At 42.8% G+C, this 13,470-nt stretch overlaps 1 protein-coding gene across 2 annotated transcripts in view; it reads left to right on the top strand.

Annotated features, from left to right (window-relative positions):
• The first annotated feature begins 5,889 nt into the window (after positions 1-5,889).
• Positions 5,890-13,470, top strand: part of CDHR5 (cadherin related family member 5) — a 29,638-nt gene continuing 22,057 nt past the window's right edge. For both annotated transcript variants that reach the window (XM_067540521.1, XM_067540522.1), the window contains exons 1-4: positions 5,890-6,052; positions 6,284-6,459; positions 11,984-12,037; positions 12,388-12,480. In XM_067540521.1, coding sequence (XP_067396622.1) covers positions 5,971-6,052; positions 6,284-6,459; positions 11,984-12,037; positions 12,388-12,480 — 405 coding nt within the window. In that variant the 5' untranslated portion in view covers positions 5,890-5,970. The remainder of the gene's footprint in view (positions 6,053-6,283; positions 6,460-11,983; positions 12,038-12,387; positions 12,481-13,470) is intronic.

Here is a 13,470-nt window from a genome sequence, read left to right as displayed (position 1 = left end):
CTACAGTTTCTGGGGACACTTCCCATAGTTCTCTGCACTGCAGTAAGCTGATCCACTCCAATTCTTCCTCAGTGAATTGTAGGAGAGAGTTTGTCCTTCTAGGCACACGGGGGAATTGTGGGAAGGCACTGGAGGACTAGCTGCCCTCAGGGATTTAACCTGCGTCCTCGCTGCAATGTGGGCAGATTACCAGCCAGCAGGAGAGCAACACTCAGGTTTTAACCTAAAGCCCTAGGCAAGTCAGCTAGCTTGGCCTGAAAGCACCATTAAACTCCAGCCAGAGGACTGTGTGTGTGGAAGGAAGAGAGAGGTTAAGGGCAACACCCAGTAAGAGCCAGGTTAACTCTCATGGAAGACACACCCTTAGAAGTGATTGGAAAACGAGTCTCCCCCGCCCCATGGAAGACTGATGAAAACAAGAATATTTATTTTTGTTCAAATTTTAGCTGAAATTTTTGAATTTCCATAAAACCACAAAAATGCTAAAAACCAATGGGAGGGAGGGGGGGGGGGGGGCTTTTTACCAAAACGTCAGAAATTTGGAGAAAACAGTCACTTTCCAAAGGTTTTGTTAAACTGGGATTTTGATTATCCATGGAAAGAGAGTATTGACTGAAAGACTTTCAACCAGCCCCCACACCTCATCTCTTCACCTTATTTCCCTGTGTTTAACACATGGGGTGATGATTAATCCTCCCTTTTTCCCACTTTTTTTAGAATGCGAACTCCTCAGGTCAGAGCATCTCTTACTGGATGCATGCACAGTGCCTAGCACAATGGGACCCTGATTGCAGGGGGGCCATAATAACGATTTAGTCACAGATTGCAATTTGTGTTTTAGGATGAGAGTCAGGAAAGTAACAAGCTTCCAATGAACAATATCGATCAATCATTCCACAGCAAGCGCTCAAGTTCCTTGCTTTGTAAGGTACTTTGTTACCTCAACATCCTGTTACTGAGTTTAAACCTATTTTCAGACTCATCTAGTCTCATTTTCAGGGTCTTGTTTTCTTTAACTCTCATAAGTGAATCATCTTACTAACAAACACCACCATATTCTCTGCAGCCCCCAAGGACCCTATCCTGAAAGTGACAACCTTTTCTTGTTAAATAATGAACTAGCATCCCACAGAGAATCCAGCCTGCTAGGTGACCTGTTCACAACAGCAATCAATCCTCTCAAACATCTTTTCCTAATGTGCATCACACAAGGATACATCAAAAGGAATTAAAGCTTGAGGACACTGGCTCATCATGAGAGAGCAAGATACTAGGTATTGTAACCCTTCTGCCAGACCGCGTCAGCAGCAGCAAGGGCCGGGTTCTATATCTAGGGGTCCCTCTCAATGATACAACACCAAACTGGCTCGAGCCCCCACCCAGTCACCTGGGAAATTACACACTATTCCCTGGGCGCCCCAAAGGGCAATACTTCCCCTCTCGCAAGCACAGAGTCTGAGTGTAGAAAGAAACCTTTTAATAGCAAAAGAGAGGTAACACAGCACTGGTTTGGGGAACAGTGCAAACAGAGTTCATGAACTCAATGAACCAAACCCCTCCCAGAGTACGGGGCGTGTCCTTCGCCTCTCCCTTCCTTCTTCCCCCTGTACTGACCAGCGTCCGTTGCAATGTCCACCTCGTGGGGGTGGCTCCACCCCCTATGCCGCTCCTGTCCGACACAGGCTTGACCAGGCCCCTCTGCTGCTGTCTCCTACCGCCTTCAGGCCTTGCTGAGTCCCCGACCGCTGGCAGCGACCACGCCTGTTTCCCACCGACCGCTGGCTCCGACCGCACCTGGCTCCCGCTGACTGAACCGGGCTGGCACCGACTGTGCCGACCCCTCTGCCAATCGCTGACCCAGCTGGCACCGACTGTGCCAGCCACTCCGCTGACTGCACCGGCACCAACTGTGCCAGCCTCTCCACCGACCGCATCAGGCTGGCACCGACTGTACCAGCCTTTCACCAGAGTAGCCTGGTGCTCACTCAGCTCTGTTAGTTGTCAGGCAAGGTTTCCCAGATCCTCTACTGGTTCAGCTCTTAGTGATTTCAGCTCATGGGTAAACCTTCTGCTGACATACAGGCAATGTCCCTGCTTTCAAGAAACAAAAGACTCCAAGATGAGTCATTGATTCTATCTTTTAACAATGGGGAGAGAGAATCACTCCATGCCTGGGGGCAGCCCTTTACCAGGGCCAGTGTGCTCCCAACAGGAGACTGCTCCACCGCTCCCCCTCCCCCGTTTTCAGGCTGAAACATCTGTCTGCCACCCTTGTGGAGCTCTGTTTAGTTTAGGGTGCAGATTCTATCATAACAAACTAAGCACAGTTTTGCTGACATCTGTTCATACAATTGAAGGACAGCATTTCATTATCCCAGTAGTTAACACAAAAGTGGTTTGTAGCCCAAAACCAGCCCTGCTAACCATTTCCCATTATGCTCAGCACCTAGGTAAGTTATGATAAATACTTAATTGTACTCATGCAGATACAAAGCCCATGCAGATAAAGTGCCCCCCTTTCAGCTGCTGAGCAGGGAGAGTGTCACTGAGACACTCAGACCTGGCTTACAGTATAATAAAAGCTCTGCTAATGATCAAGGCCAAGTCACAGAACACTTCTGTAACTTTCCTCTTAGGAAGGATTTGCCATGAGCAGTGGGACAGTCTGTAACCTCATGTTCACCCCCTTTACAAGACTGTGATTAATTTTGTACAAAGTATGCCTTGTGAGGTGCCTTTGAAAACTCATAATTTGCAGGTCATTATTGTCCTGGTGAAATGTGTATGTAAAGTTATAAAATACGACTGTATGATATTACTAGGACATATTCCAAATCTGGGAAAGCAGTCACAAACCAGTTCCACAGAGACAAAAGGCAGAGTGACACCACAGCCATGTGAAAACAAAATCAAATGGACTATCACCTTGTTAAGTGGCCATTCTTTGGCAGGAAAAAGGTGTGAGCAAGAAATTTACAGCTTGGTAAAGAAACAAAGTCTGTAGGGACAGGAACCTCCAGCTATCTCCTGAACCCCAGCTGAAGATGATTCTCAAAGTAGGGGAAAAAGTATAAAAGTGGGAAACAGATGACCCAAAATATTCCTCCGTTTCTCTCCATCCACAACACCTGGGGAATGAAGTAACAGCTTTGGACTGAGGGAGGGATCCTGTCTGAAATGAATTCAGCCAGTAAGATCGCTGAAGCATGTGGTGAGAGAGAGAGAGAGAAAACTTTTGCTTTGAATTCACTTAGCTTAATTAGGTATTAGTTGCATTTTACCTTTTATTTTTTTGTAATCGATTCTGACTTTTATGCCTCATTATTTGTAATCACTTAAAATCTTTTTCTCTGTAGTTAATAAACTTGTTTTATCTGAATCAGTGTGTTTGGAAAACTCCATCTGAGATAATAGGATTTGTGAATATCATTTTCTATTAATAAAGTGACTACCTTTATATGAGCTTGTGTTTTCCAGGAGAGAGCTGGGCAGTACAAGATGCACATTTCTGGGGGAAAGTCTGGGACTAGGAATTTGCCAGTGTTATTCTGCAGTATAGTTCAAGAGTGGCTGGCCATAACACTCATACAGTATAGCCGGGAGTGAGTTACATGCTGGAGGCTGTGGTTGAGCAGGACAGGAGTGGTTGTTCTTACAGCAAAGCAGTGTAAAAGGCACCCTGGCTTGGAGAATTGAGGAGACAGCTGTTCAACAGTGCAGTTTGTACCCTGGGTAATAGCATAAGCCATCAGATAAAAATCTGAAGGAAAGGCAGGGAAGGAACACTAGAAGTTGTTTTATTTGTATTATGGCAGTACCTCAAAGGTTTCACTTTTAGAGCTTGTACTTGAAACTCTGCAGCTGCGGTGCTGTAGCATGTCAATGTAGACACTACCTCTGGCAGCAGAAGGGCTTCTCTCATTGGCGTAGGTAATCCATCTCCTCGAGAGGCAATAGCTAGATCAATGGGAGACTGTCTATACCAAGAGTTAGGTCGGCTTAACTACATCACTCAAGAGTGTGGATTTTTCACACCTCTGAGAGATGAGTGAAATCCATGAGTTGATCTAAATTTTTAGTGTAGACCTGGCCTGAGATCAGGCCCCCAGTGTGCTAGGTACTGTATAGACACAGTAAGAGAAACTTCCTACCCTTAGGAGCTTACAATTTAAATAGACATTACAAACAAAGGTTTATTATCCACATTTTACAGATGGGGAACTGAGACACAGAGTGTTTAAGTTACTTTCCCAAGGTCACCCAGGGAATCTGTGGCAGAAAAGGAAGTTAAACCCAGATTTCCTGAATGCCAGTCCAGAGCCTTAAACAGAGAGCCATCCTCTCTTATTTTCCCCATCCAGTGCGATAGCCACACAATCAGTCGTCTTTAAGTCCAGTAAATCAACAAACAGTCCATGCATTCTTCTGCGACAGCCTCCAGTCATTCACCCTCTCACCTCAATGATCCTTTTAATAAGGTTTTTTTAAGCCTATTTATTTAGGAAGTTTTAGGTGTACAAATCCTTTTAAATGTAAATATGTAAATGTCAGAGACAAACAATAATGATTATAATGCTGAGCTTTTGTTCAGAGAAACATCATACCGTAATAACAGATCTCTATTGATCAGGGTGTTACCATAATACAGAGCGAGCCTCTTCACACAAATGAGATTTTAAAGCACATATTCCTCTATTGTACAATCTTCTCATTAAATAGTGTCTTCATTAGTAACTCCATCACTTGTTAGGCTCCAACATGGTGCACGATCATATGGGATCAACAGCAGCTGCTGATCTATTCACACTCCTGTAGTTTTAAGTGAGACAAAGGGAAACATCCTACAATCGAATTCTAATACTCTGAATTCTACAGTGCCTTTCAGCCCGGGATCTCAGAATGCTTTGCAGATAGGGGGGCCTGCAGTCGCCAAAGCGACCAGCAATTCTGCCCAGCTTGAGGCAGTTTAAAGGATGCTGATTTTCATAAAGTGCTGAGCACCAGCCCTCTGAAAATCAGTTTCCCTCAAAGGTGTCTCAGCTTGGGCAGCCAAAAACACAAGTCACTTTTGAAAAATGTAGGCCTTGTAACATCCCTCTCAGGTAGGTAAGTTTGATCAACATTTTACAAATGTGGGGGAGGGGAAGAACAGAAAAGCTAATTTACGCCAGGCCACTGAAGAAACAAGTAGTAGATCTAGTAGAAGAACACAGGCTGACTGCTGGTCCAAACAAAAAGCAGGAGTTCTGGCTCCTTGTCCATTGCACTACCCATGCCTTTTAAAGTCTTTCACTGTGGTTAAGCACAACCCAGAGAGCTGTGCAGCACACTGAAAGGAGAAGCAGGAGGAGAATGTGCTGGAGAACACAGCTTGCTATGGAACTGAGGGCAGCCCTGACGTGGGCTGCGTAGCACAGCGCTGGGCAGTAGTGAGTTGAGATCTGACACGGATGATTTGTTTAAGCCAATATTATTTCTACCACGAAATGTCTTCATGAAGCAGAGTCGCTATGGTACATCTGAAGTGTAGCCTGCTCCAAATCATTGGCTCAGCATGCACTCTGGTGATTACAATCCCATCTGCCACTGAGGCGCACTGGAGGAGACAGACAACTTGCCGTGTGCCAATGCCCACCCCCTCACTATGTTGATTTGGGGACATTCAACATCAAACTCTAAAGCGGTTGGAATACTTCACTTTTACTGGGCCCCTCAGAGTTAAAAATCCAAGACCCAGAGCCAAGACGAATGTGGAATTCACTGCGCTTATTGCATTCCAAACCAGGAACCGGGAAATAAGTTACATAAAGCAGAGAGGCAAAGGTTGAAGTGCAGCAGGTGGGAGTCCGCTCCAGACGTGCAATGTTTTTTCCTTCCTGGAGCAGTGAATGGATGAGAAGGCTTCGCTGACAATACGGGAGACAAAAGTGGTGGATCTGTTTTGCCCAAACCCTTCCTTCTGCTTCCAGCATGGCTGTTTCTAATCAGTGCTCTGCTGTTGTGTTCCTTCTGCTGCTGCCTTTAACACAAGTTTTGGCACAGAACAACCCAGGTAAGTCCACACTTGTGGAGTCCTACAGGCAGAGAAGAAGTTTTCCCTTACTGCCTATTTCAGGGTGTCTTGTGCCTTTCCTCTGAAGCAGCTGGACTGGCCACTTTCAGAGAAAGGATACTGACCTAGCTGGATCTTGAGTAGGATTTAGTCTGGCAGTTCCAACATCCAAAGGGAACTGGCTGACAATTTTGTGCCAACACTGACACAAATAATTGTGTGTTTTTCCAGATTGTTCTGTAGGTGATGCCAACCCAAAAATAAATGAGAATAACCTGCCTGGGACTGTTGTTACCACCATTACAATGGAGCCTGGTATCACAGTAACAATTGATACCTCATCTGACTCCACATGGTTTGACATTAATGGCACAGAATTGATTCTGCTCCGTTCCTTGGATTATGAGGTATGTTTTTAATTGAAAAAAAAAATATTAGCAGATGAGTTAATGTTGTAAAACACTCTTCATAGAATACAAATCACCTGAAAGAGACATGATATGATTACTGATTGTCAGAGCAGAGCTGACTTTAAAATGGCGTCGCCTTTTCCATTTTCCTGACCTTTAGTATCCTGAACAGGGAGCTTGTATGTGTAAATTCAACCTTCTCTCTCTCCCCACCAACACTCTCTTTTTAAACTGAGGGCTGGGGGAAAGCCGACAGGTGTGGAGGAGAACGTGATTCAGACAGACACATCCCTTAGGGGTGTATTTATTAAAGGGTATTCTCTATATCCTAGTACAGAGGGGAGGATAGAAGTTGATAAAATACAGGCAGGAACTGAAGTGAAACAGTCAAATGAAAAGTTCCAGAGGGGTAGCCATGTTACTTTGTATACAGCAAAAACAACGAGAGTCCTGTAGCACTTTAAAGACTAACAAATTTAATTTCTTCAGGCATAAGCTTTCGTGGGCTGTAACCAACTTTCCTTACATCTGACGAAGTGGGTTACAGTCCACAAAAGCTTATGCCTGAAGAAATTAAATTTGTTAGTCTTTAAAGTGCTACAGGACTCTCGTTGTTTTAGTCAAATGAAAGAGTCCTATTCAATTACATCACATGAAGGCAGATAACTAAATACTGACAAATTTTATAAGTGCTTGTATACAAATGCTAGAAGTTTAAATATTAAGATGAGTGAACTTGAATGCCTGGTATTAAATGAGGATATTGATATAATAGGCATCACAGAAACTTGGTGGAACAATGATAATCAATGGGACATGGTTATACCAGGGTACAAAATATATAGGGATGACAGAGTAGACCATGTTGATGGGGAAGTGGCACAATATGTGAAAGAAAGCATAGAGTCAAATATAGTAAAAATCTTAAGTGAATCAAACTGTACCATAGAATCTCTATGGATAGAAGTTCCATGCTTGATTAATAGGAGTATAGCAGTGGGAACATACTACCAATTACTTGATTAGGATGGTGACTGTGATTGTGAAATGCTCAGAGACTACAAAACGTAGAAAATCCAATAACAATGGGGGATTTCAACTATCCCATATTGACTGGGTACATGTCATCTCAGGATGGGATGTAGAGGTAAAATGTCTAGACACCATTAATATTGCTTCTTGGAGCAGCTAGTCCTGGAACCCACAAAGGGAGAAGCAATTCCTGATTTAGTCATAAGTGGCGTGTAGCATCTGGGTCCAAGAGGGGAATATAGCTGAACTATAATGTAATTAAATTTAACATCCTTGGGGAAGAGTGGTGAGAATACCAAAGAAACCCAACACAGTAGCATTTAATTTAAAAAAGGGGGAACAACACAAAAAATGAGGAGGCTAGTTAAATTGAAAGGAACAGTCACAAGAGTGAAAGGCCCACAAGCTGCATGAAAATTTTCTAAAAACACCATAATAAAGGCTCAAACTAAATGTGTATCACAAATAATATTTAAAAAAAAACCCCACAAAAGGACCAAAAAAATTCCACCATGGCTAAATAATCGTATCAAAGGGGTGGTTAGAGACAAAAAGATATAATTAAAAATTGCAAGTCAAATTCTTCTGTGGAAAATAGAAAGGAGCATAAATTTTGGCATGTCAAGTATAAATTAGGTTGGCCTAAAAAAGAATTTGAAGAACAACTAGCAAAAGACACAAAAACTGACAGCAAATATTTTTTCAAGTACATCAGAAGCAAGAAGTCTGCCAAAAAAAATCAGTCCCACTGGACAATCAAGAAGCTAAAGGAAAACTCAAGGCAGACAAAGTCACAGAGAAGCTAAACTAATTCTTTGCATCCGTCTTCACTGCAAAGGATGTGAGGAACATTCCCACATCTCAGCCATTCTTTTTAGGTGACAAATCTGAGGAATTGTCCCAGATTAAGGTGTCAATAGAACAGGTTTTGAAACAAATTGATATATTCAACAGTAATAAGTCATCAGGACCAGATAGTATTAACTCAAGAGTTATAAAAGAATTAATAAATGAAAGTGCAGAATTACTAACTGTGATATGTAACCTATTGCTTAAATCAGCCTCAGTTGAAGAATAGCTAATTTAACACTGATTTTTTAAAATAAGGCTCCAGAGGCGATCCTGACAATTACAGGCTGGTAAACCTATCTTCAGTACCAGGAAAATTTGTTGAAACTATAGTAAAGAACAGAATTATCAAACACATAAGTGAACACAATATGTTGGGGAAGAGTCAACACACCTTTTGTGAAGGGAAATCATGCTTCATCAAGCTGAAGTTAGTCCTACTTTGAGCAGGGGGTTGGACTAGATGACCTCCTGAGGTCCCTTCCAACTCTAATATTCTATGATTCTATGAATCTATTAGACTTCTTTGAGGGTATCAACAAACATAGGCGTGTGCATGGGGTGTGCCAGGTGTGCCCAAGCACACCCTAATGCAGGGGTATCAAACATCCCCTATTTATCCGGCACGCGAACCTTTGTTATGTTTCCCGCGGTGCCATCTGTTTAATTTTAAAGTCGTTGCCGATAGTGTGGAGAGCGCACGGTTTCTCGTCAGATGGAGCAACGCGATTTTGCGGCGCACGCTAACACACCGCGGTCTGCCGCCGAAATACTCTGTCTTGCGTCAGTTCTCGGCAGAGACTAGGATGCTGCAAGAATTCCGCCGGCGGGTAATTCAAATGTTCAGTTTGACCCCTGATAAAGATTACCTGGGTGCACACCCTAATGAAAATGTGCACACCCCAATGAAAACTCGATGGTGCATACCCTAATTAAATGTGCTGCGCACGCCTATGTCAACAAACATGTGGACAAGGCTGATTCAGTGGATATAGTGTCCCTGGACTTTTAGAAAGTCCCTGACAAGGCCCCTCACCAAAGTCTCTTAAGCAAACTAAACAGTCATGGGTTAAGAGGGAAGGTCCACTCATGGATCAGTAATTGGTTAAAGAATAGGAAACATAAGGTAGGAATAAATGGCAGTTTTCAGTGTGGACAGAAGTAAATAGTGGAGTACCCCCAGAATCTGTACTGGGACCAGTTTGTTCAACGTATTCATAAATGATCTGGGAAAAGGGGTAAACAGTGAGGTGACAAAGTTTGCAGATGATTCAATGTTACTCAATATAGTTAAGTTCACAGATGACTGTGAAGAGTTACAAAAGGATCTCTTAAAACTGGGTGACTGGGCAACAAAGTGGCAGATGAAATTCAATGTTGATAAATGCAAAGTAATACACATTGGAAAACAAACTCAACTATCTATACAAAAGGATAGGATCTAAATCAGCTACCACCACTCAAAAAAAAAAAAGATCTTGGAGTCGTGGATGGTTGGCTGAAAACATCTGCTCGATGTATGGTGACAATCAAAAAAGTTAAAAGAATGTTAGGAATCATTAGGAAAGGGATATATAATAAGACAGAAAATATAATGCCACTATATAAATCTATGGTGCACCCATATCTTTAATACTGCATGCAATCTATTCACTCAACCCATCTCAAAAAAAGATCTATTAGAACCAGAAAAAGTACAGAGAAGGGCAACAAAAATGATTAGGGGGATGAAACAACTTCCACATGAGGAGAGATTAAGCAGATTGGAACTGTTCAGTTTAGAAAAGACACAACCAAGGGGGGAATATGGTAGAGATCAATACAATTGTGAATAGTGTGGAGAAAGTGAATAAGGAAGTGTTCTTTACCCTTTCACATAACACAAGAATCAGGGGTCACTCAAAGAAATTAACAGGCAGCAGGTTTAAAACAAAGAAGTACTTCCACAAGCTGACTATGCATTGTGTGAAGAACTCATTACCAGGGGATGTTATGAAGTCCAAAAGTACAAATGGGTTCAAAAAAGAATTAGATAAGTTCAAGGAGAATAGGACTTCTATGACTATTAGCCAAGATGGTCAGGGATGCAACCCCATACTCTGGGTGTCCCTAAACCTGTAACTGCCAGAAGCTGGGACTGGATGACAGGGTATGGATCACTCGATAATTGCCCTATTTGGTTGATTCTCTCTAAGCATCTGGCATCAGCCATTGTCAAAAGACAGGATACTCATCTAGATGGACCACTGGTCTGGCCAGCATGGCTATTCTTGTGTTCCCCACAGCCAAGTCTATTCCCGGAAGTCTATAAGGTGTGTAGGAGAACACGGTGCAGGTTTTAAAGCAGAAACTTGTAAGTACACTTCATTGGAGTTCAGATACTCACCACAGCTGGTTTAATATTGTACATGTACATACACAAAAGGAAGACAGTCCAGAGCTGTGAGACAATTCTGTTTACCTTTGTGGAGTTCTAATTTTGAAATTTAATGGCAATTTAAATATCAGCACTGTTAATTATTTCACTGCTGATTATTTTAATAACCAGCAAATGTGCTAACCCCAAAACTTCCCCCAGCAACAAAAGCCTCCAGATCCTTCCCACCCTCTCAGCAATTTCTGAAATGCAGTCATGCTTCTCCCAATGCACAAATCTGCAGCGTATTGAACAATGAAAGATTTCCTATAAAAATAGACCCTGCAGGGGACATTGTACTCACTGTTCAATACTAACCTTGGTTTTAATTTACCTGGACCTGCTGCAGAATTTCCAGCTAGCCTCACCGAAGTGCTGGAGCAACTAAGAGGCACTGCAGCTGGATGGATGCTAATTCTGCAGTCAGGTAGACAGGGTGCTGGCTATGGGAACAGATGTAGCCATGAAAAAGGAGCTGAGCTAACTGGTATCTGTATAAACAGAAACCTCGCTGAGCATCAGCTTCAAGGAACTCTCTCGCTCGCTGCCCTGCCCCCAAACACACCCATGTAGAGGATAGGGAAAGATCTTCAGCTTAAACAACGAGAGTTCTGTGGCACTTTAAAGACTAACAAATTTAATTTTTGTAGGCATAAGCTTTCGTGAGACTCAGCTCACTTCGTCAGATGCAGAGGTAGATGAAAGCTTATGCCTACAAAAATTAAATTTGTTAGTCTTTAAAGTGACACAGAACTCTCGTTGTTTTTGCTGTACACAGACTAACACGGCTACACCTCTGGAAATCTTCAGCTTAGCGTCACACATGGGGATAGTCTCCAATCCTCTTTACATCTCTGTAAATCTGGAGTAATGCCACAGAAGTCAACAGTCTGATTTCAAATTGACACCAATGAAACTGAGATCAGAAACTAATTGAAGGCCTGTAATAGGAAGAAAGAAAAATGACCATCTTAAAAAAAAGGATAAACATAACTGAAGCAAAGCACTTATGCACTAGTTTTATTTAAGCACATACTTAAATTCCACTGACTTCAAATGAGACCTGTCCATAAATCCCAATTGAAGTCAATGGGATTTAAGCTCATGTTTAAATGCGTAAAAGCAGGTACTCCATTACTTTGTTGCATTAGGACCTGAGGAGAACATTGGTGCCACAATGATATTTTTTAAATGACAGCTTTTGTTTTGTTTTTTTTAATACAGAATGGTGACAATGCATTACTAGTAACCCTGAACTGCCTACGAGAGGGTGCAGTGGTGAGTATAATTTCTAATATGCTGCCGTATTGCTAGATGGAAACTAGAAACAGTTAGAACACCACCAGTTGGCTTGGTTGTTAACTATTCCCAACACATACCTTCTGTGAGGAATTGCTCACTCTCATGGTTAAAATGTTGTCTTTTCTCCTGGGAAGTGCAAAATACCCTATTGTCCATGAGATTTTAGCGCCATTTGAGTCAAATCCAAACCCAAGCCTTGATTCAGCCTACAAATACACACAGAGATCAAATCCAATTGTGATCCTCAGCTCATGTCTACCAGTCGGGGCCAACTCCTAATTGTCTTGCTTTACTAGTGATTTTTCTCTCTCCCCCTTCTCCACCAGGTCAATTCTCTGAACGTAATAGTGTCCGTTGGCAATTTGAATGATAACAGCCCGGTATTTAACAAAACAAATATCACCGAAAAGGTTCCTGAGGTAAGGGTTTTATTAAAGCGTTTTCATGATAAAGGGAAGATTACAGATCAGATCATTCCAATTCAGGTGGGATCTAATCTCGGCAAGAGGAAAGTGATTTATAAGCATGTTCGGAATCTGTTCTATCGTGAAAATTAGAGGACGTGCATGAGGTGAAGACAATCCTTGACACTTCAAGTTAGATTGACTGCCCACGCAATCAAAGTCATTTAGAACCTGACTTTCAGAGGAGTTGAGCCATTGCCGCGTCTGTTGACTTCAGCTTCTATTGTGGGTGCTCACTACTTCTGAAATCGGCCCTTAATCTATTTAGCCAACAACAACGCACACAGAGGAAAGCAGACTGAAGCTCAGAGCAGCACCCCTTACATGTTCAGCTCTGCAGGGCTTTGTCTCTGAAAGCCACGGCTCAGTACATGTTACAGGTCCCCCTCTGTGCTGATTGTCACATTTCCTAAAGTGACTGCACCTTTGAGCCCTTTGTGGCTACTTTGAGGGAATCCCACTCAAGTTTCAGACCTCTAGCTGTCACCTTTCTTGGGGCAGGATCTCACGATCCACTCCCTCCAGACTTAGGCTGCAGATTTCTGCAATTCCCTGTGATCAGCTCAGCAAGACTGACTAGTTCAGCACCTGCAGGCTTGCTCTCTCAGGGGCAATGACAAGATTAACCAGTGACCGGCCAGCCTTCATAAAGCAAAGTACTATTTAGTCAGAACAAAAGCATTGCACAGAGAAGACAGGTCTTAAAAAATGACAGACATTTTCCACACGAGACCCTTGTAGGCTTCGAAGCACTTCAGGCTCTCTCATAGGGCCTGTCCCTCTCGGTCACACTGATCAGAAGACAGGAGCCCGTTGTAGCCACAGCTTGGAAGTCTTGGCTCTTTAGCACAAGCTATAGCAGATCCTGCTTTTAGCTCTGGTTCAGTCTCTGGTGTGTCAGCCAAGATGGCAGCTGTCACATCTACACCCGGGAATTTTAGAACA

Source organism: Emydura macquarii, unplaced genomic scaffold, assembly GCF_026122565.2.
Source record: "Emydura macquarii macquarii isolate MOO-44397 ecotype Brisbane River unplaced genomic scaffold, CSIRO-AGI_Emac_v2 contig_587, whole genome shotgun sequence".
NCBI classification, from domain to species: domain Eukaryota; kingdom Metazoa; phylum Chordata; order Testudines; family Chelidae; genus Emydura; species Emydura macquarii.
Note: the sequence above shows the minus strand (reverse complement) of the source record. Positions and strands in the feature narration are given on the sequence as shown.